The sequence below is a fragment of the Eptatretus burgeri genome, chromosome 11 (assembly GCF_056783735.1).
Source record: "Eptatretus burgeri isolate ZD-2024b chromosome 11, Ebu_testis_v1, whole genome shotgun sequence".
Classification (NCBI taxonomy): Eukaryota; Metazoa; Chordata; class Myxini; order Myxiniformes; family Myxinidae; genus Eptatretus; species Eptatretus burgeri.
In genome coordinates this window covers 77,342,462-77,364,174 of record NC_140971.1, presented here as the reverse complement: position 1 = coordinate 77,364,174, position 21,713 = coordinate 77,342,462, and the positions used below count along the sequence as shown (strand labels likewise).

At 43.4% G+C, this 21,713-nt stretch overlaps 2 protein-coding genes across 2 annotated transcripts in view; one reads left to right on the top strand and one right to left on the bottom strand.

Annotated features, from left to right (window-relative positions):
• Nucleotides 1–2,707: 2,707 nt before the first annotated feature.
• Nucleotides 2,708–21,713, bottom strand: part of PDIK1L (PDLIM1 interacting kinase 1 like) — a 27,079-nt gene continuing 8,073 nt past the window's right edge. Inside the window, exons 2-4 of the mRNA XM_085847084.1 lie at nt 11,315–11,808; nt 10,500–10,719; nt 2,708–3,350 (exon numbers count right to left, since the gene is read on the bottom strand). Coding sequence (XP_085703210.1) covers nt 10,519–10,719; nt 11,315–11,808 — 695 coding nt within the window. The 3' untranslated portion in view covers nt 2,708–3,350; nt 10,500–10,518. The remainder of the gene's footprint in view (nt 3,351–10,499; nt 10,720–11,314; nt 11,809–21,713) is intronic.
• Nucleotides 7,613–21,713, top strand: part of LOC147017426 (uncharacterized) — a 54,530-nt gene continuing 40,429 nt past the window's right edge. Inside the window, exon 1 of the mRNA XM_085847087.1 lies at nt 7,613–7,797. The gene's annotated coding sequence lies outside the window, so the exon portion shown is untranslated. The remainder of the gene's footprint in view (nt 7,798–21,713) is intronic.

The window sequence follows — 21,713 nt, the reverse complement described above, 5'->3', positions numbered from 1 at the left end:
GGGTGTACCTGGTCTGCAACAATGTTTAGGTAGGTGACACGGGTCAAATTGACGTCCACATGAATGGCCGGACCCAGGGTTTCCCAGAGCATCACACTCCCTCCACCGGCTTGTCATATTCCCACAGTGCATCCTGGTGCCATCACTTCCCCAGGTAAACGGCGCACACGTACAAGGCAATCAACGTGATCTAAAAGAAAACGGGACTCAGCCCCAGCGACCTTCTTCCACTGCTCCAAGGTCCAGTTCTGACGATCGCATGCCCATTATCGGCGCTTTCGACAGTGGACTGGGGTCATCATGGGCACTCTGACCGGTCTGCAGCTACGCAGCCCATACGCAGCAGTCAGCAGGATGCGATGCACTGTGGATTGTGACATTCCTCCTGTGATCACCATTAAAATTTTCTGTGACTTGTGCCACCGTAGACCTTGTCGGTTTGGACCAGACGGGATAACCTTCGTTGCCCTCGTACATCGATGAGCCTTGGGCACCCAACACCTTGTCGCCAGTTTGTGGTTTGTCCCTCCTCGAACCACTGTCGGTAGGTACTCACCACCACTGACTGGAAGCACCCCACAAGCCTTGCCGTTTTAGAGATGCTCTGACCCAGTCGTCTGGCCATAACAATTTAGCTCTTGTCAAAGTCGCTCAGGTCTTTACTCCTGCCCATTTCTCCTGTATCCAACACATCAACTTCAAGAACTGACTGTTCACTTGCTGCCTAATATTGTTGCAAATTTGGAAAACTATCACACACAACATACAGGTTCCTATAGCTCAGTTATATCGGTAAGTATGTGTTTTATAGATAGCTTCCTTCCCTTGTCTAATGGGTAAATCAATGTAAATGCGCTGCGATTTATTTTAGGAAAACCTCATCTTCAGCGACGAAAACAGAAATGACCGTTGGGGCGAGTCTACAGCGACGCAAACAAGAATGATGGTTAAAGCAACGCTGCAGCGAAGAGCAACGATCCCCCGTCCTGAGATTCTCTGCGGGCTGAGAAGGGGGAGGAGGAGCGCGCTGAAGCGCATAAAAGGAGAGGAAGGAAGCCAGAGAAAAAGCGAAAGGAGGGAGAAGCGAGAAAGCAGGAGGAGAAGAGAAAAGAGGGAGCAAGCGAGAGAGGAGCCAGCCAGCGAGAAGCAACGAAGGAGCACCCACCTTGCTGGAGCGGTCATCGGTTGGAGCGCTCGTGTTGTGGGAGCGCTAGTCTCCGAAGGCCTGGACTGGTCTTGCCGCTGTCCTCTGGAATGTCTTCCTCCTCCTCCTCCTCCTCCTGAAAGATCGAGCCAGGAATCGAGGTTTTGGTGGCCAGGACGGACGCCGAACCGAGTCATCTTGAAGACCGCACGAGACGGACAGGTCCAAAATAGACCCTGGCCTTTAGCTCCACTACCCTCCGAGCTGAAGGCCGAAATAAAGGCGTCAGCCACCACTTCGTGTGTGTGTGTGTGTGTGTGTGTGTGTGTGTGTGTGTGTGTGTGTGTGTGTGTGTGTGTGTGTGTGTGTGTGTGTGTGTGTGTGTGTGTGTGTGTGTGTGTGTGTGTGTGTGTGTGTGTGTGTGTGTGTGTGTGTGTGTGTGTGTGTGTGTGTGTGTGTGTGTGTGTGTGTGTCCGTCCTCAAAGTAGAAAACTGTTAAGTGCTTGTGCTGTATATATTTGCCTTGCTTTAGACGGTTTAGTTCTGCTGTTTGTGTTCACCTCCCTGCCTATTGTAAATAAATATCTGTATTTGTTCAATGTATCAGCTCGTTGTGTGTTTCTTTCATTGGTTCGACATGATGCGTGATTGAGAATTAGTAAAAGCTGTTACGGCCCTAAGGGGACATTTGGACCAACGGTTCTTGGCGATTAAACCGCTCGGAATCACACACGGAACGAGCGCGCGAAGCAGCTCGTTTTCGTACGAGTTCCGTCGAGGGTGAATTCCCCCGGTAGTTGGTCCACGTGGGTATTTAGGTAAATTGAAATTGACAATCGACCCTACCCCACGTGGTATATCCATTGGCGAACTTCGGTCCGATAGACGGATAGAGGATCCGTCGGCTCCAGACTTCTCCGGAGTGACGACCTAAATTCCGGGCAATCGGTCGAACCGACGCTACTGCTCCACCTAGCAGTCGTGCTCGCGGCCGATACCAGGCCCCGCAACAATATATCCCACCCCTTGACAGGTGCCATTGTAACAAGATAATCAATGTTATTCACTTCACCTGTCAATGGTCGTAATGTTTTGGCTCATCAGTCAGTGTATGTGGACGGATGGACCCGCCATCCCATTAGCTCCCAGGAACTACGCTCCAGTTGAGCTAAAAATAAATTATACATATGTGTGTGTATGTATATATATATATATATATATATATATATATATATATATATATATATATATATATATACACACACACATACACACATACACACATACACACACAACTGTATGGCATTTTCATTACAAAACCCCCCCAAAAAACACAATGGACAGCAAGTTCAGGGAACAGCAAGACAACCGAGGGCAAAGGGCAGGTAAGAGCACAGGTATATCACAGCACAAGGAGAAGCAGAAGGTTTGAAGACAGCCACAGGGGTTATCAAGGGTAAAAGTTAACAAAGGACATGACGTTTAAAATACCTAATAATTGCTGAGGGCAATGCCTCAAGCAATGGGAAGAGAATCTGGTGAAAGTAACCAGCAAAGGATACATTTTGTCCTTCAGCAAATTTATTGCATAATAAGTTACAATGGAATTAAAAAGCACAGAAGGTGAAGGTAGGACCCTCTCTCATCAAAATTTCATAAACGTTTTTGCAGCCACAGCATATAAACAACTGTTTTAAAACATTTTAATCTCGCTGGAAAAAAAACAGGGGAGAGGGGTTGGGGGGGGGGGGCAAGGAGAAATCAATCAAAACAAAAAACAAACAATTTCAGAGCTATCCACTTGCACGAGTGCAATCAGAATTTAAATCTTATCCCAAAAGCTTGTCTGAAAATTTAGAGCCAAATGTCGGAAGAATCAAATTTGATTGAAAATACGCAAATACAGATGATTGGGGAAGATGGGCGAGAGGATGAGGAAGAGGATAAGACATGCATGTAATGGGAAGGTACAGGCTTTGCAACAAATCTGAAAAGTCCAGCTCAAGGCAATATAACACTAATAAATGCAAAAAAACACTGGTTTTGATCATCCCTAAAACAAAAACAAATATGGAATGTGGAATGTGGGGGTGGAGGGAGGGGTAGGGAGGAACGTACAAAAAATAGGATGAGATCAAATAATGTGAAAAACGTCCTTTGAATTGCCAGTCTGGGTCGATGGGTGACAACACATCCATCCAAGCATCTGTGCAGCCAAAAGAAAGGAAAGGGATCCATTAGCAATTACTGAACATGTTTGACTTGAAGGGAAAACTATGTTGGTTCAAGTCCTTGTAATGCACGACTGCAAGACACTATTTCACGTACATGGAGTTTCTACAAAGAAATACAAGAAAATATTTGACTGAGGAAACCATAAAACAGAATTCCTTAAATTATGGTGGAGGGGATTTTTATGGGGGTGGGGGAGGGTGGGAAGTGGTTCAAGAAAAAAAAAAAGATGGGGTATCTCGGTCCTAAATGAAGTGCAATGGTAGCACAAAAGTTGCAATACAAAAAAGAAAAGAAAAGCAATCAGCCAAGCTATACAACAGTGAGAGCTTAAAATTTCTTTCACGGTATGTCTTGATAGCAATGCAGTGAGGATGCATCCTGTGGACTCCTTCAAATTCCCTGTTTCCCTTCCTGAAAGTCCCTGTCGTGTAAGGACATGAAAGTCCCTGTGGTGTCCATCTTGTTTACCCTGTGTACCCCAACCCCATCCCTCTCCCTTCCACAGATGTGGAATCTTCCTTCCACAGGGAGGGAGGAGTGGGGGGGAGAAGAGGGAGGGAGGAGTGGGGGGGAGAAGAGGGAGGGAGGAGTGGGGGGGAGAAGAGGGAGGGAGGAGTGGGGGGAGAAGAGGGAGGGAGGAGTGGGGGGAGAAGAGGGAGGGAGGAGTGGGGGGGAAGAGGGAGGGAGGAGTGGGGGGGAAGAGGGAGGGAGGAGTGGGGGGGAAGAGGGAGGGAGGAGTGGGGGGGGGAAGAGGGAGGGAGGAGTGGGGGGAAGAGGGAGGGAGGAGTGGGGGAGAGGGAGGGAGGAATGGGGGGAAGAGGGAGGGAGGAGTGAGGGGGAAGAGGGAGGGAGGAGTGGGGGGAAGAGGGAAGGAGGAGTGGGGGGAAGAGGGAAGGAGGAGTGGGGGGAAGAGGGAGGGAGGAGTGGGGGGGGGAGAGGGAGAGAGGAGCGGGGGGAAGAGGGAGGGAGGAGCGGGGGGGAAGAGGGAGGGAGGAGTGGGGGGGAAGAGGGAGGGAGGAGTGGGGGGGGGAAGAGGGAGGGAGGAGTGGGGGGGGAAGAGGGAGGGAGGAGTGGCCACCTTTATTATCAAAAATGGCCACCTTTATTATCTGGAATAGCCTCTAGCACGTGCACGCACACACAAGTTTTTGCTGTTGTAATTAAACGTTCAAATTTAATCCCCTTCATCAAATAGCAATAATTCCCCCCCCTCCCCCACAGGGTGTTGTGCCCAAGTAAAATAAATACAATTACGGATGAACAGGATCAACCTTGAGATACGAGAGATCAAATTAGCATCCTCTGCAATGCATAATATTCTTTCATAGTGATTAAAAAACCAATTTATTGACGATCAAAAGCAAGTGTGCACCACATGCTAGCAAACTGGATTGGTCTCAATTCTTTCATTTCAGAAGCGAGCCACCATGATGAGTATGGCCACATTTCATTCTCATAGATTCGCTATGCCAATTGGTTTTGAAAATCTTACTCACCACCATGTGTGTTCAAATGTTACAAAGATTTAATTAGTTTAAAAGTGTGCACCTTGGAACAAGGGGGGAGAGTTGAGTTACTTTACAATCCTTGCCCTGTTGTGTAGATAAGCTAGGTTGCTTGGACAGTATTGTTCATTTCAAACAAATAGGTTCAAGATTTTGAATGACCATTTACTATCCTGTCAGAGCTCTTCGATGAATGCATCTTGCTGTCAAAATTGTATACATTTTCATGCAGTACAGTATATCTATAGCTATATCTAAATATAAATGTCAGTCAGTCAGTCAGTCAGTATACATCTCCTCCACAATTCCAAAATCATTAAACCTCACATGCTTACCAAGAGAACTCCAAGGGAGTGCAAGAGTGAAAATTGTGTTTGGGTTAATTAAAACACCCCTTTTGAAGATAATTAACGGCCTTATTCTATTATATCCTTCATCAGACGCATCCTCGGACAACACTCTTGATGGGGTCTTCAAGTGCATCCTGGGTTACCTCACCATGTTGTTCGGCCTGCTCAACAATGCCTTGAGTTGGAACAGGCCGCAATGGTTAACGCTAAAGTGCTCAAAATGTTTTGGGTTTTTTTCCACTTTACTCACCAATATCATTGAATGTCTCATCGACATACCTATGAAATCGCTGTATACATCGCTTTCATAATTTCTGTATTTTTCAAATGAGGAGCATGGAACAATTTCATGCATTATATGGTGCAATTTCCATGATCTACTGTCACAGACTGATTCAAGTATATAATAGAAATATAATTTGAGTTTGAAGGATTGGATAATGTGGACTAAACTCGAAATCTGGAGTGGAATCCGAAAATGTTAAGAAATCGTGATGTTTAGTTTTTTTGCGGGTACGTGCTATTACTATTCAGCTCCATATTGCTTGCATAGCCAGCCGTTCCTTAAAAACCATTCAATTGGAGCGCTTAAGCCACTTGCCGAGCACTCTACAGATGATGGCAGTTCAGTTCCTGTCCCGATTGGGATGAACAGTCGGCAGTTGCTACAAGGTAGAGGTACATATGGGTAGATTTGGATCTGTAACGGGATTCTCTCCATGGGGGTGTGTGCTTGCCTGCATGCTTGGTTACAGGTGCTGTGGTGGCAAAGTTTCAATCCCGTATCTGATGGTGATGATGGGTGGTGGAGGTTACAACTTTTAAGCTAAGCAGCGTACGGACATTCATGTTTTCCTTTGTCCTCGTGACTGTTTCTAAAGCAATTGGTTATTTTATACGACTCGGGTGTGCTTTACAAAGGTTATATGTTTCTCCTTGTGAGTTTGAAAGCAAAATCTATTTGATAACACCCAATTTCCAAGCCATTTACTGTATTAACCTGTTTTCTAAATTAGAGCCAAATTTTTCCACCCAAACGCAGCTGTTTATAAAGATTAATGTCTTTGCACATCTTCCTGAAGCATCTATAATGTAACATAAAAATTTTTTATTTATTGAAATTCCCCCAAAACAAGGGTGAAAGCTACTCAAGGTTTTTGGATTGTATCCAGTACGTAGTGAAGTCAGTAATCACACTGACTCCAATCACCCTCTCTCCCTCTCCGAACAGCATTTATAATATGACCGGGAGAAAATGCATTTCAGACATTATTTTGTTTACATCTTCTCTGTTATTCCATGCAGAAAATTTCTGATGAGATGGCACGAATAGTCTTTGGTACGACTCGGTTGGGGTTTGAACCACCGATCTCCCAGAATCAAAGCAGACACACGACCCAACAATTACGCCACCGAGTCTGGTATATGTAAATAAAAGAACAGTGTCTGGCTGTGTCCATTTTACTTTACCATCTCCTATTTCACCACTTCGTGCATCACCACAAACCTTCGTAGGTATACCGTAATTATTAACAATGGTCTTACAATTCTGCTTAAATAGCATCAAAATTTACTTCAAACTCCTACATTTATTCAATTTGGCTCAGTCAAAACGTTCACCATTCCAGTGGAGGTGGGGAAGGGGAGAGGGGGTTCAGGCATATCAGCAGATATCCAAATAAGCTGCAATAGTCAGGCTGGCAGGATAGCCGAGAAGTATGCACACTTGCCTTTAAGCTATCCAACCTTGGTTTGAATTTCGACCCGGTTATAAACAGTCACCCTGGTGTATCACAAGCAGGGCAATACATCAATGTGTGTTGCGTCCCTCAGATGGATGTCTAACTGGGTGTCCCATCTACCCCCATTAGTTGGTGTACATTCAAGATCCCATGTGTCCACGTTGAGTACGCGAGTTTTTGCTGACAGCATGGCCAAGTTCTAAAATCCTGCTCTAATCTGCAGGAGGCATTGCATCAGTGGCAACCCCAGCATGGTGATGCCACCCACAGCCATGTGATGCACTCAAAAATCAACAGCTATATTTTTTTTAAAAAGAATGCACCTCAAGGAAAATGCTAAATATCAAAGCGCTCAGCAGCAATTTACAAATACAGAAAAAGGGAAACTGTACTCAAAGCACTTGCAACCCCCAGACTACATACAAATGCAAGATGGAGATAGACCCTGATTGAACATCAAAATCTTGCAAGTTTGGTTTCAGAATCAACTTTGAAAATGGGACACTAGTATAGAAGCGAGATGGAGCATTTAACAATGCAGAGCCTCGCAGGTGTATGTAGCTATACATACATCTCATAGAGAAAGCTGAGTTTCTGTCTGTGGGACATAAGAGCCACCCATTATACAGGCCACGCCTTTCCCTCTCTCCCCCAGTATCACAAGAACCACCGAATAGCCAGGCGCCACCATTTTGTTTGCTTCGCAATGCTGAAACACCCCATAGGTTTCTCGTGTATATTTGAAGACTGAATAAATGAGTCAAGTGAGTGGGTGTACATGTGGATATTTGGAGACATGAGCATTTTCTGAAAATAATAAGGTAAGTGACGTATTTGTATGGTCTCGTGTTTTGATTTTATCAATGTTTAAAAACTCCCCGTGCTTTGAGGCCGAACAAAGATAAACCCTTTGAGGTTATCGCACAATTTATTGTTGTGATATCTTTTTTTAAATGTGGCTGAGATAGTTTAAGACTCGGCTAAAATAAATCCCAAGGGAGAAGAGGAGGGACAAAAATGTGACATTTTTGGACAAAAAAACCCCCCAAAAAACATTTTAAATAACTAAATAGATGTCGCTTTCGACTGGGGGATTGCTTATTTGAAAGGTCTATTTGACATGTTTGCATTTTAAGAGGCCCTTTGAGGTGTTCTGAATGAAATTGGGAAAATCTGGAGGAAAATGAACAGGTACTGCTGCTGTTTCCTGAGATGCATGAATACTACGAGTAATATATATATATATATATATATATATATATATATATATATATATATATATATATATATATATATATATATATATATATATATATGTTTTTTTAAAGAAGAAGGCACTTCAAACCAAAAGTTTAAAAAAAAACTCGATCGAGTCCGCTAAATTTGAGCAAAAAAGCAAGAGCACACCCGGTCTCAGGACAACGTTTTGCCGGCTTTATCAGGCACAATAGACCATAATAGAGTGGGGGTTGGGTGTGGGGGTTGGGGTTGGGCGTGGGGGAGGGGGGAGAGGGAAAGGGAGATTGCTGAGGTCTTCAATTCACATTATGTGGAATTTCAACAGTGTCTGACAGTTTAATATTGGATGGCAAGGAAGGGGAAGAGTGGAGAGAGGGAGAGGGTGGTGGGGAGAGAGAGAGAGGGTGGAGTGGAAAGGGGCAGGGGAAGGGGCGGGGTGGGAATCTGGAGGGAGCGGGAGGGGAAGGGTTGGGGAAGGGGTGGTGGTGGAAGTCTGGAGGAAGGGGGATGGTGGGGTTGGAGGGGAGGGGTAGGAGGGGGGATCTGGCATAGCCTCGCAACGCCGGGTACCTTTGTTAGCATGTAATATCTATATATTACTAAAACTCTGATCATGTATGTATGAATGTATGTATGTTCCCAAAATACAGCCAAAACAGTAGACGATTGCACAAAAATTTTCAGCCCACCTTACACACCATTCTCCTGCATTGTGCAGTATCAAGTTTCGTTAAAATCAGGCAACAAAATTTTTTTTTTTAAAAATCAATCCCCGATTCAGTCAAGTGCTCTTTGGGAGAATTTGATCAATGCAAACAACTCAGCGGTATAGTTCACTGGAGCTCTCTTTTTTTTTTCTTGAAATGATTTATTTAAAATCTCATACATTTAGTATAGACAAAGAACAATTTATTTTTAAGCATAAAATAAACATCGCCATTTTGATCTAATACTTCCGTGTTCATTAATAAATAAAATTGTGTTTTGAAGATTACGCACAATAATTTCTTCGACTTTCTTTTCTGTTTTTTTTTTTTTTTTTTTTCCACACTGACGTGCAATATCAAGTTTCGTTCAAATCGGGCAATGAAATAAATTATTTTAAAAATCAATTCCCAATTCAGTGAAGTACTCTTCAGGAGTATTTGATCAATGCAAACAACCTCAGTGGTATAGTTCGCTGGAACTATATATTGTGTTTTCTTGAAATGATTTTTTTTTTTTTTTAATCAACCGCTGTCACAACGGGAACCCAACGGGTTCATGGGTCGTCTAGTATACAATAAAGCTCATTCTAACCACTCACTGATTGACTGACTCACTGATTAATGTTCGGTACCTTCCGGGTGATGCAGAAAGCCAAAATTTTGCTTGCCAACGGACATTGAAGCTGATACACCGTGGCAAAAATATATATATATATAAAAAATAATAATAATAATAATAATAAATAATCAAAGAACCATTGTAAAGCAAACACAAATGAAAATATCTGAAAATAAGTGTCGTCTTGTGCTCACTGCAGGTGAGCGACCCGGACAATGTGTACAGCATGGTGATGAGTGTTACAATGTATATACTTTAATTAAAATGTTAGTGCATACATTGATAAACATATATTATGGTAAACTGTGAAACAAAAACCTCAACTGATATATAGCAGAGAGGTCGGTGATGCTTGCCTACAATCATAAAGCTTCTATTTATTGTGTACATATGTAAGAAGCACAGTTTGTGTTTGCTTACAACATGTAAGCATACTCCACTTGTATTATATACTGTACATATATCTGAGAATGAATGATTTGTTGTACAGGACACCACAATCTGTATTAAAATAGGATGCGCGCATGCGCACACACCTCAATACTTTCCAGTCCCTTTGGTAATGAGCGAGGCCAATTATGATGAAGGCACGTCTGCATTGCACGAGTCACAAGGTCATTGACTATCCGGACAATGCTTTTAAAATAACTCCATATAGCTGACAACAAACAGGCGAAGGGCGAGAATAAAATCACATTTCTTTTGCCGGAGCATAAAACGATGCACTTGCTCAACAACTAAAATGTATTTCACCAGCAGCATCAGAAAGAATAAATAAAATAAAATTCACTGACATGCACAATAATCCAAAGTAAATGCTTATGTATGGTTAAATTATGAACTTATTCCTTGCAATAGACCGATCCTTGACACAGTATAAAAAATACAGCTGTCATTGTCGTCACATGCACAGATCGAACAGCCAATGATTCAGGAAGCTTAATGGAAGTCAAAGTACCTTGCAAGATGGTGTCCATTCAGTTAGCACAGGCCACACGTTGCTGGAAGCATTCAATGAGATCACACGCGCTGGGCCTTTCCTGGGGGTTCACAGATAGCATTTTCCGGATGAGTTGCACGACAGACGTATCGATATGACTGCGCCGATTTCGGGGAATTCGCAGTTCCATTCGAGGGTTTTCGAGGAGGGCCTGACCGACGGGCACCAGCTGCCCTGCCTGCCATACGATACATGTAAAGGTAGAAAAAGGGGATGAATGTTGAGCTAAAATGAAAAAAAAATTAAATTAATTATTGCATACTTGTCGATTAATCTAAGGTTCATTTTCCATTATCAATGTCACCATTGTTTACCATCCCAATGCCTGTTGCTCAGCCTCAGATGGATAACCACTCAAGTAAAACAAGTCTTCTTCACAAAAAAAATATACAAAATTTTAAAACCTTAAAAACTAGTGACTTTGGTTCTCTATTCTTCCATCACATTAAGTACAAAGGGACATGGACAGCTCGAATTACCAATCTTTTGTTCTAACCGCAGGATACACGTTTTCCAATTTAAACTTTAAATAATTACAATTTAGAACAAGGGTCAGAGACAAATCAAGCCAGCAGCACCAAAAACAATTTATACCTCAACGTGGGGACAACAATGGATGAGACCTGGTGTGCATTTGCATTCCCAAAAAGATAAATATGTAAAACAATGACGACATTTGGTGCAATGACCCAAAACAACACAGCAAATGAGAATAAAGAAGAAGAGTTGCAAGTATGAGGACATGCAAAAAAAAAATTGAAACAAAAACTCACGTGCTGTACATAAGACCCCAGCTGTTGCCGATTTGACTCGCCATCAACAAATGTGATGCGCTCCAGCATTGCCCACACAATGATGCCCAATGCAAAGATGTCTGCCTTGGCTGTGAAGTGTCCCTCCCAAACTTCTGGTGCCATGTAGAAGGCAGTCCCACAGGCTTGTGACAGCCAAGCTTTGCCAGTGGTCGAGCTGGTGGCTTGTCCATGAGAGCCCACATTGCAGACCTTGCTGAGGCCAAAGTCAGCCACCTTGAGAACAGGCGTTCCAGCACTCTCACAAACCAGCACGTTTCCTGGTTTGAGATCACGGTGCACCACATTATTGAGGTGCAGAAAGGCAACAGCATTGCTCAGTTGCAGTGCAAAGTTCACATTGAGCGCCGGGTCAGGCCGCCGCGAAAGAAGGTATCTGTTCATGTCACCACCGCTACAGAACTCCATAACAAGCCACAGGTAATAAGCTCTGCCTGGGTCAAAGATGCGCTCACCTGCAGGATGAAGAGCAGAGAGCATCAAATAGTTTTGGTTCCATTGATATTTTGAAACTTTAGCACTTCAACAATGCATGGCAGTTGTTAGTCGACATGGCAGTCGGATAGATTCAAATAAGTTTGTTGATTATTTATTTCAAAACTTTTTGTTCCATTTGCATTCCAGTCTGTTCCAGTTATTGTATTTACCTTGAAGTAGTCTGCTTTTTTAGTAGAGTTTGAGATGACAATGGTATCATCCAAATCATAGATACTATCAATTGCTTCCATACTTGTATTTATTGAGGAAAAAAGATGTTAAAACTTTTGAAACCCTGACCCAAGTATTTGAATTATTTTCTGTCGTTCTTGGGGAGACAACTGAGTTTTGCCTTTCTTAATTTCTTTTATTGCTTGCAATTTATGAGATTCCTTTTGGGCATCTTTTATACTCTTTATAGCACCTGCTACATTTCCCACAGCAGAAGCAGTTGAACCAATTAGGTCTTTATGTTTAAGAATAGTTGAACCTATACCCATTAGAGTATCAATTATCCCATCTCCTCTTAATTGATGTCCAACACCCCCTTTGTCTCTTAGGTTTATAGTATCCTCTCCCAAGATACATACCTTCACCCTTGTAAGATGGGGAAAGGAACATCCCATCCCCTGTAATTATTTTATATTTTCCCAACTCCTGTTTCCTCGCAATAACCATCCAATAACCATCGTATTTATTTATTGGAAAACTTCACGTAGGTGAATTCTGATGGATATAATTTCTACATTAAAAGAAATCATGTGATTATCTTGGTCGGTTACCCTAAACTTTACTCTGTATATGGTTTTTCCTGACACAGGTAGATAAACCAGATTTTTGGGTTCCATATTGAATCTATATCCAATTGGGGTCGAGTACGAGCTGAATGAAAATATTGTATTTGTTCTTATTCCATCATTATAAGCACCATCAATCAAATCACAGTGAATTAATACCGAATTTATTCCTGAGGATATTTGATTGACATTATCACTGTAAAACGTCCTATTAGTTTCAATCTTTTTTGAGGAGAAACCCAATAACTCTCCAAATGAATTATCAATTGTGAAATCAACTTTGTAGTTATTTTTAAGTTTTATCGTTGATTTTGAAGTATGTTTTTGAAAACCTATAACAATATTTTTGGTTCATCACCCTGTTCTTTCATAAGGCGAGCAATTTCAGAAGATATTTGAGATATCTCATTTGCTCCTGGTGAAACTGTTATCGTTTTGTATCCACTTCCCAGATTATAACTAAACTTGTCATTTTTCTCAGTGATATTAAACAAGGTATTTTAAGTTTCCATAGACAATAAAGACGCCTCATATTCTTTTGTTGCGTCAAGTTGTAGCGGGTATGGTAATGAAGATGTGTGGTCGCTTGTTGTGAAATGAAAACTAAGGATTGTGCTTCTCATCTTATTTAATATGGGATAAAATGTCTATGTATTGACATTTATTAATTATTTTCATATTCATCAACTAGTCTAAAATGGGTGATACTTCATTAAAACAATTGTTATTTCCAGGCTTTTTACTACCAAACAGTAATAACAGTCTATTAACTAATTGTGATGGGTCATTTGGAAGAAAACTAACACCTGAACCAAGCCAACTTAAAGCCTGAATAATGTGTTTCTCCTTCTCATTCTTCCTACTTTTATCAGAGACCAACCTTATAATTTAGTGAGTCCAGCAGATCAATATTGGTTCACGAGTCAGTAAGTGACCACTATATTCGTTATGTGTCTGTCTGTCTGTCTGTCTGTCTGTCCCGAACATAGCTCCGTGGGTTTTGATCCGATCCTGATAAAATTTGGGTGGGAGGTTTATATCATGATCGAGTTGTGTTTTCCTGAGAATGGGTGTGGTGCACCCATTATGGGCGGAGCCACGCCCAAAAAACATGCGTTTTTAGGGGGTAGCCAATTTCAAGTTACATCTTCTCCGAAGGAGTTTGTCGAATCTGGCAGGGGTTTTGGTATTTGGTTAGCCCAATGGCACCTGCATAGCCCCACGGAGCTTGATTTTTCATTTTCGTCCCAAGGTCAAGGTCACAAGGTCACGAACTAAGAAAATTGCGAATTTTGACATAAAAATAATACGACCGCCCAAAGTTTGAGAGCTAGGATGACATTATTTTTTATGCATAATCTTGAGGTCATTCCCCACCTAAAGTCTTGAAATCATTTTGCTCTATTTCGAACACCTTGCCCGTGGCGCCCCCTTCAAGTTTGTTTTTACGCTGATTTCATCAAAGTATGGATAATCCGAGGAGAGCGAAATGCTATTTCGCCAATATGACGTTATATTGTTCCTGGAATGTTCCAGAGGAAGTTTTGCACTAAAGGTCATAATCCTTGACCTTTGACCTTTAGAGTGCACAAAGGTCAATTTCAAAGTTGTGGGAATTGAACCAGGTTTTCGACCTTCTTCGATGAACTAACTCCAATAAGCTATAGCACGTATCCTGTTTCCTTATTTTAATGTCCACAACATTGTTTTGTGACCTTTAAAGGTTATGCAAAGGTCAAATTTTGAAAGTTGTTGAACGAAACCGGGTTTTCGACATTTTGCAGCTAATAACCTGTCACTCATACCACATCATGTTGATCATTCTTATAACTTGGTCAAAAATTATCAGATTGTCTCATCCTTGACTTATGAAACAATCTACATCGTCAAATACCACTCGTGAACCATTGCAGTCTCCAGACTTGTATACTCTATCATCCTTATTTTTCATATCCAATGGTTTATAAAAATACTTTGATTCATCCCTCACAGTTGAACCTTGTTTTCCATATTTTGTTTGAAGAAACATTAATCTTGGAGTTAGTTTATCAGGGGGTTGAGCACAACTCAAGAACCTTAATTAATCATTAAATATCAATCCCTTTTCTTGAACAAGATGAAATATTGCTGGTTGTTGTGTTGCAATGAGTCCTGCTTTGGTTTTTGAATCCGCTGATTATTCATCGTTTTGAAGAGCCTTCACAATATAATCAGGGGGTTGATTAATCTCTTCCAGTTGTTGAAATAATCTATCATCATATTCTAATTCTCCGATATGCCCGAATTCTTCCTCCATCATTTGACTGAAATCTTTTAACATCTGAAGTTTTTTTTTTAGGAGTATATTCCTATTGTGGGAACTGTGAAAGCATCTATAATTTTTTTCTTGGGAAGTTTTTAAAAGTGGTTTAAAAAATTTGTCTTGTTTTCTTTCAAATGCTCCTTCACCCATTAGTTTCTGTCTGTGTTTCTTCTTTATGTCTTCCTGTTGTTTTACAACTTTTGAAACCAACTCTTGATGTTCCTTAAATCTTCTTGCTCTTTCTTTCACATCCATTTATTTATTGGAAAATATCATTCACTGAATTATAAAGGTCAACAGGGAAATTTTCTCTCTTCATCATTAAAGTAAAGGTGTTCAAATAAATCCTTTTCTTTAAATATTTCATCAAATTCTTGATTAACATTAATATGAGTTGCAATTTCTTCTTCACTAATACTTGTATCTCTGCTTTTCATATATTGATATTGTTCTTCTCAAACATCAAAACCGAATGGTAAAATCTTAACTCCATGACCACTCAGACGTTTAATAATTTGTCTCATTCCTTCTGGATTAGTTTCTAATATCCCAAGACCACCAGATTTTAGTTTCTTTAACTCACTCTTACAATGTGAATATTTTGTTGTAATAAGAGAGACCTCCTCAAATATTTGACCTTCATTCCTCAATCGCACATGTTCCTCCACTGAAATATAGTAATAATCTTCACTTCTCCAGATCTTAATACAATACGAACTACATGGTGCTTTTTAAGCCAATTTACAATATTCTCATTTGTATTATTCAAGAACCTTAGTTTATGATAATTTTTTCCAGAAGCAGATTTACCCACAAGATTTATAATAATAATAGTTGCCATTTATATATGTAATCCTTTATAAAATAAAATATATATATCCCTTAATATTGTTACGAATCTGGAAGCCATGTGCACACAGACAGCCAGAGTCCCCGTAGTTCAGTTATTTCGATAAGTATGTGTTTATACTCAGGGTCCCGTCCTTCTGTCTCATGGGAATTACATGTGTGCGCTACGAGTTATTTTTTTAGTCAGGTTTATTACATCCACTACAACGCCACCGTCCCACACTCGACCCGGTCGCCATTGCCCACGTGTTTTTGGCTGAAGGTGTGCGCGGAGCCTCCATCGCCTCAGATCGAGGCTCCGCCCCAGGCAGGGCATGGACGTTTCCTCCAACGAATGAGCGAAGGGCGAGCATGACACGCACGCCCCAGTCAATCGGGAAGTGACCACGAGTCGTCCGCCAACCCCTCATCCAACCAGGAGGCGAGTGGCGAGGAGAAGAGACCCCTCCCACCTCAGAAGAGTAGAGTGGTTGTCAGGACCAGGGTTCGGCAGAGAGGAGATAGTGGTGATTGCCGAGCGGTCTGTCGTCGTGGCTGAGTGGTCATCGACGAGGGCTCTGCAAACGGTCATGGTTGGAGCAGTCTGCTGTCCTTTGGAGGGCAAGTCTGGTGACCGAGCAGCCAGGGTTGTGGACTTCGGGTCGTGGGTTCGAGTCTGTGTGACCGCACGAGGCGGGACAGGTACCCCGGCCCGGCACTAATCGAACAAAACCCACGGCGTCCATTTATTGTGTGTGTGTGTGTGTGTGTGTGTGTGTGTGTGTGTGTGTGTGTGTGTGTGTGTGTGTGTGTGTGTGTGTGTCCGTGGGCCCCGTCTTTAAGTCGGATTGTTAAGTGCTTTTGCTCATTGTACATTGTCTGCCTTTTATTCGTGATAACTCTGCTCTGTGTCCCCCTCCCCGATTATTGTTAAAATGTACCAGCTCGTTTTCTGTGCTTTCCTCCATTGGCCGAGCATGGTGCGTATTGAGAGTTAGTAAGACCGTTCGTGCCGTAAATTGCTCATTTTGTCCGGTGCGGCTTTGGCAACTTCAGCTCGGTTACGCTGGATCCGAGTTGGTGATAGTGTCTCGATTCGGACAAAGTTGGTCGAGGGTGTGGTTTCCCCGGTAGTTGGACAGCGTGAGTACTTCAGTAAATTGGAATTAGACAAGTGGACCCAACCTCATGCCGTCGAAATATTGGCGACCACGGTCCTCTAAGTTACCCGTGACCTTTCGGTGTTGTCGAAGAGAGTCATGACCTAAATTCCGGGTGCTCGGTGGGAGACGACTTCACTGCTCCACCTCGTGGTCGTTTATCGCCACCGAACCCTGGCCCACAACAATATCTCATCTTGTTTCACAACAATATATTTATATTTTTCAGTCGTGTGCTTCATATAGTCTCCAAATTCCTTTTTACTACATCATGTAGAACAATTGTTCTCCAAAAATTGTATATATCTATTGAATTTAACTTGAATCAAATAAAAGTATTAGCATTGTTTCTTATTGAGCGATGAGGGATTTGAAAGTATGATTGACTAAGAGAAATACAAGCCAGTCGGTGACGAGGGATTCACTGGGATCGAAGCGCTGGATACGATGCTTTGCATTCTGACCGATCCACTGACGAAGATTCATTGCCAAGACTTATTGGTTCACATACAATTGTTCCTCTGCCTGGCAAGATTTTTCCTATTGTGTATTTTGCCAACTGGCACGCCTCATAAAAAAATGATGGTAAATAGACACCCTATTCTTGAAGGACTACCATTTTAAAAATAAAACCTTAATCAAAAATCGGCTCGAGTAAATTAGAGACGAATTAAGTAAAAAATAAAATGTGTCATTATTTTTGTTGACATTACCTCAGATGACGGCAAACAGAGTGGACATCAGAGCAACACGAAAAGAGAGAGAGACAGAGACTGAGAGAGAGAGAGAGAGACTGAGAGAGAGACTGAGACTGAGAGAGAGACTGAGACTGAGAGAGAGACTGAGACTGAGACTGAGAGAGAGACTGAGACTGAGACTGAGAGAGAGACTGAGACTGAGACTGAGAGACTGAGACTGAGAGAGAGACTGAGACTGAGAGAGAGACTGAGACTGAGAGAGAGACTGAGACTGAGAGAGAGACTGAGACTGAGAGAGAGACTGAGACTGAGAGAGAGACTGAGACTGAGAGAGAGACTAAGACTGAGAGAGAGACTGAGACTGAGACTGAGACTGAGACTGAGAGAGAGACTGAGACTGAGACTGAGACTGAGAGAGAGACTGAGACTGAGACTGAGAGAGAGACTGAGACTGAGACTGAGAGAGAGACTGAGACTGAGAGAGAGACTGAGACTGAGACTGAGAGAGAGAGAGACTGAGACTGAGACTGAGACTGAGAGAGACTGAGACTGAGAGAGAGACTGAGACAGAGAGACTGAGACTGAGACTGAGAGAGAGAGACTGAGACTGAGAGAGAGAGACTGAGACTGAGAGACTGAGACTGAGAGACTGAGACTGAGACTGAGAGACTGAGACTGAGAGAGAGACTGAGACTGAGACTGAGAGAGAGAGACTGAGACTGAGACTGAGAGAGAGACTGAGACTGAGACTGAGAGAGAGACAGACTGAGACTGAGAGAGAGACTGAGACTGAGACTGAGACTGAGAGAGAGACTGAGACTGAGACTGAGACTGAGACTGAGACTGAGACTGAGAGAGACTGAGACTGAGAGAGACTGAGACTGAGAGAGAGACTGAGACTGAGACTGAGAGAGACTGAGACTGAGACTGAGACTGAGACTGAGACTGAGACTGAGAGAGAGACTGAGACTGAGACTGAGAGAGAGAGACTGAGACTGAGAGAGAGAGACTGAGACTGAGAGAGAGAGACTGAGACTGAGAGAGAGAGACTGAGACTGAGAGAGAGAGACTGAGACTGAGAGAGAGACTGAGACTGAGAGAGAGACTGAGACTGAGAGAGAGACTGAGACTGAGACTGAGAGAGAGAGACTGAGACTGAGACTGAGACTGAGAGAGACTGAGACTGAGACTGAGAGAGAGACTGAGACTGAGAGAGAGACTGAGACTGAGAGAGAGACTGAGACTGAGAGAGAGACTGAGAGAGAGACTGAGACTGAGACTGAGAGAGAGACTGAGACTGAGACTGAGAGAGAGACTGAGACTGAGACTGAGAGATAGACTGAGACTGAGACTGAGACTGAGAGATAGACTGAGACTGAGACTGAGACTGAGAGATAGACTGAGAGATAGACTGAGACTGAGACTGAGAGATAGACTGAGACTGAGACTGAGAGAGAGACTGAGACTGAGAGAGAGACTGAGACTGAGAGAGAGACTGAGACTGAGAGAGAGACTGAGACTGAGACTGAGAGAGAGACTGAGACTGAGAGAGAGACTGAGACTGAGACTGAGACTGAGACTGAGACTGAGAGATAGACTGAGACTGAGAGATAGACTGAGACTGAGACTGAGACTGAGAGATAGACTGAGACTGAGACTGAGAGATAGACTGAGACTGAGACTGAGAGAGAGACTGAGACTGAGACAGAGAGAGACTGAGACTGAGACTGAGAGAGAGACTGAGACTGAGACTGAGAGAGAGACTGAGACTGAGACTGAGAGAGAGACTGAGACTGAGACTGAGACTGAGACTGAGACTGAGAGAGAGACTGAGACTGAGACTGAGAGAGAGACTGAGACTGAGACTGAGAGAGAGACTGAGACTGAGACTGAGAGAGAGACTGAGACTGAGACTGAGAGAGAGACTGAGACTGAGACTGAGAGAGAGACTGAGAGAGAGAGAGAGACTGAGACTGAGAGAGAGAGAGAGAGACTGAGACTGAGACTGAGAGAGAGAGACTGAGACTGAGACTGAGACTGAGAGAGAGACTGAGACTGAGACTGAGAGAGACTGAGACTGAGACTGAGACTGAGAGAGAGACTGAGACTGAGACTGAGAGAGAGAGACTGAGAGACTGAGACTGAGACTGAGACTGAGAGAGACTGAGACTGAGACTGAGAGAGACTGAGACTGAGACTGAGAGAGACTGAGACTGAGACTGAGACAGAGAGACTGAGACTGAGACAGAGAGACTGAGACTGAGACAGAGAGACTGAGACTGAGACAGAGAGACTGAGACTGAGACTGAGAGAGAGACTGAGACTGAGAGAGAGACTGAGACTGAGACTGAGAGAGAGACTGAGACTGAGACTGAGAGAGAGACTGAGACTGAGAGAGAGACTGAGACTGAGACTGAGAGAGAGACTGAGACTGAGAGAGAGAGACTGAGACTGAGAGAGACTGAGACTGAGACTGAGACTGAGAGAGACTGAGACTGAGACTGAGACTGAGAGAGAGACAGACTGAGACTGAGACTGAGAGAGAGACTGAGACTGAGACTGAGAGAGAGAGACTGAGAGACTGAGACTGAGACTGAGACTGAGAGAGACTGAGACTGAGACTGAGAGAGACTGAGACTGAGACTGAGAGAGACTGAGACTGAGACTGAGACAGAGAGACTGAGACTGAGACAGAGAGACTGAGACTGAGACTGAGACAGAGAGACTGAGACTGAGACAGAGAGACTGAGACTGAGACTGAGAGAGAGACTGAGACTGAGAGAGAGACTGAGACTGAGACTGAGAGAGAGACTGAGACTGAGACTGAGAGAGAGACTGAGACTGAGAGAGAGACTGAGACTGAGACTGAGAGAGAGACTGAGACTGAGAGAGAGAGACTGAGACTGAGAGAGACTGAGACTGAGACTGAGACTGAGAGAGACTGAGACTGAGACTGAGACTGAGAGAGAGACAGACTGAGACTGAGACTGAGAGAGAGACTGAGAGAGAGACTGAGACTGAGAGAGAGACTGAGACTGAGAGAGAGACTGAGACTGAGAGAGAGACTGAGACTGAGAGAGAGACTGAGACTGAGAGAGAGACTGAGACTGAGACTGAGAGAGAGACTGAGAGAGACTGAGACTGAGAGAGACTGAGACTGAGAGAGACTGAGACTGAGAGAGACTGAGACTGAGAGAGAGACTGAGACTGAGACAGAGACTGAGACTGAGAGAGAGAGACTGAGACTGAGAGAGAGAGACTGAGACTGAGAGAGAGAGACTGAGACTGAGACTGAGAGAGAGACTGAGACTGAGACTGAGACTGAGAGAGAGACTGAGACTGAGAGAGAGACTGAGACTGAGAGAGAGACTGAGACTGAGACTGAGACTGAGAGAGAGACTGAGACTGAGACTGAGAGAGAGACTGAGACTGAGAGAGAGACTGAGACTGAGACTGAGACTGAGAGAGAGACTGAGACTGAGAGAGAGACTGAGACTGAGAGAGAGACTGAGACTGAGAGAGAGACTGAGACTGAGAGAGAGACTGAGACTGAGAGAGAGACTGAGACTGAGAGAGAGACTGAGACTGAGAGAGAGACTGAGACTGAGAGAGAGACTGAGACTGAGAGAGAGACTGAGACTGAGAGAGAGACTGAGACTGAGAGAGAGACTGAGAGAGAGACTGAGAGAGAGACTGAGACTGAGACTGAGAGAGAGACTGAGACTGAGACTGAGAGAGAGACTGAGACTGAGAGAGAGACTGAGACTGAGAGAGAGACTGAGACTGAGAGAGAGACTGAGAGAGAGACTGAGAGACTGAGACTGAGAGAGAGACTGAGACTGAGAGAGAGACTGAGACTGAGACTGAGACTGAGACTGAGACTGAGACTGAGACTGAGACTGAGACTGAGACTGAGACTGAGAGAGAGACTGAGAGAGAGACTGAGACTGAGAGAGAGACTGAGACTGAGAGAGAGACTGAGACTGAGAGAGAGACTGAGAGAGAGACTGAGACTGAGAGAGAGACTGAGACTGAGAGAGAGACTGAGACTGAGAGAGAGACTGAGACTGAGAGAGAGACTGAGACTGAGAGAGAGAC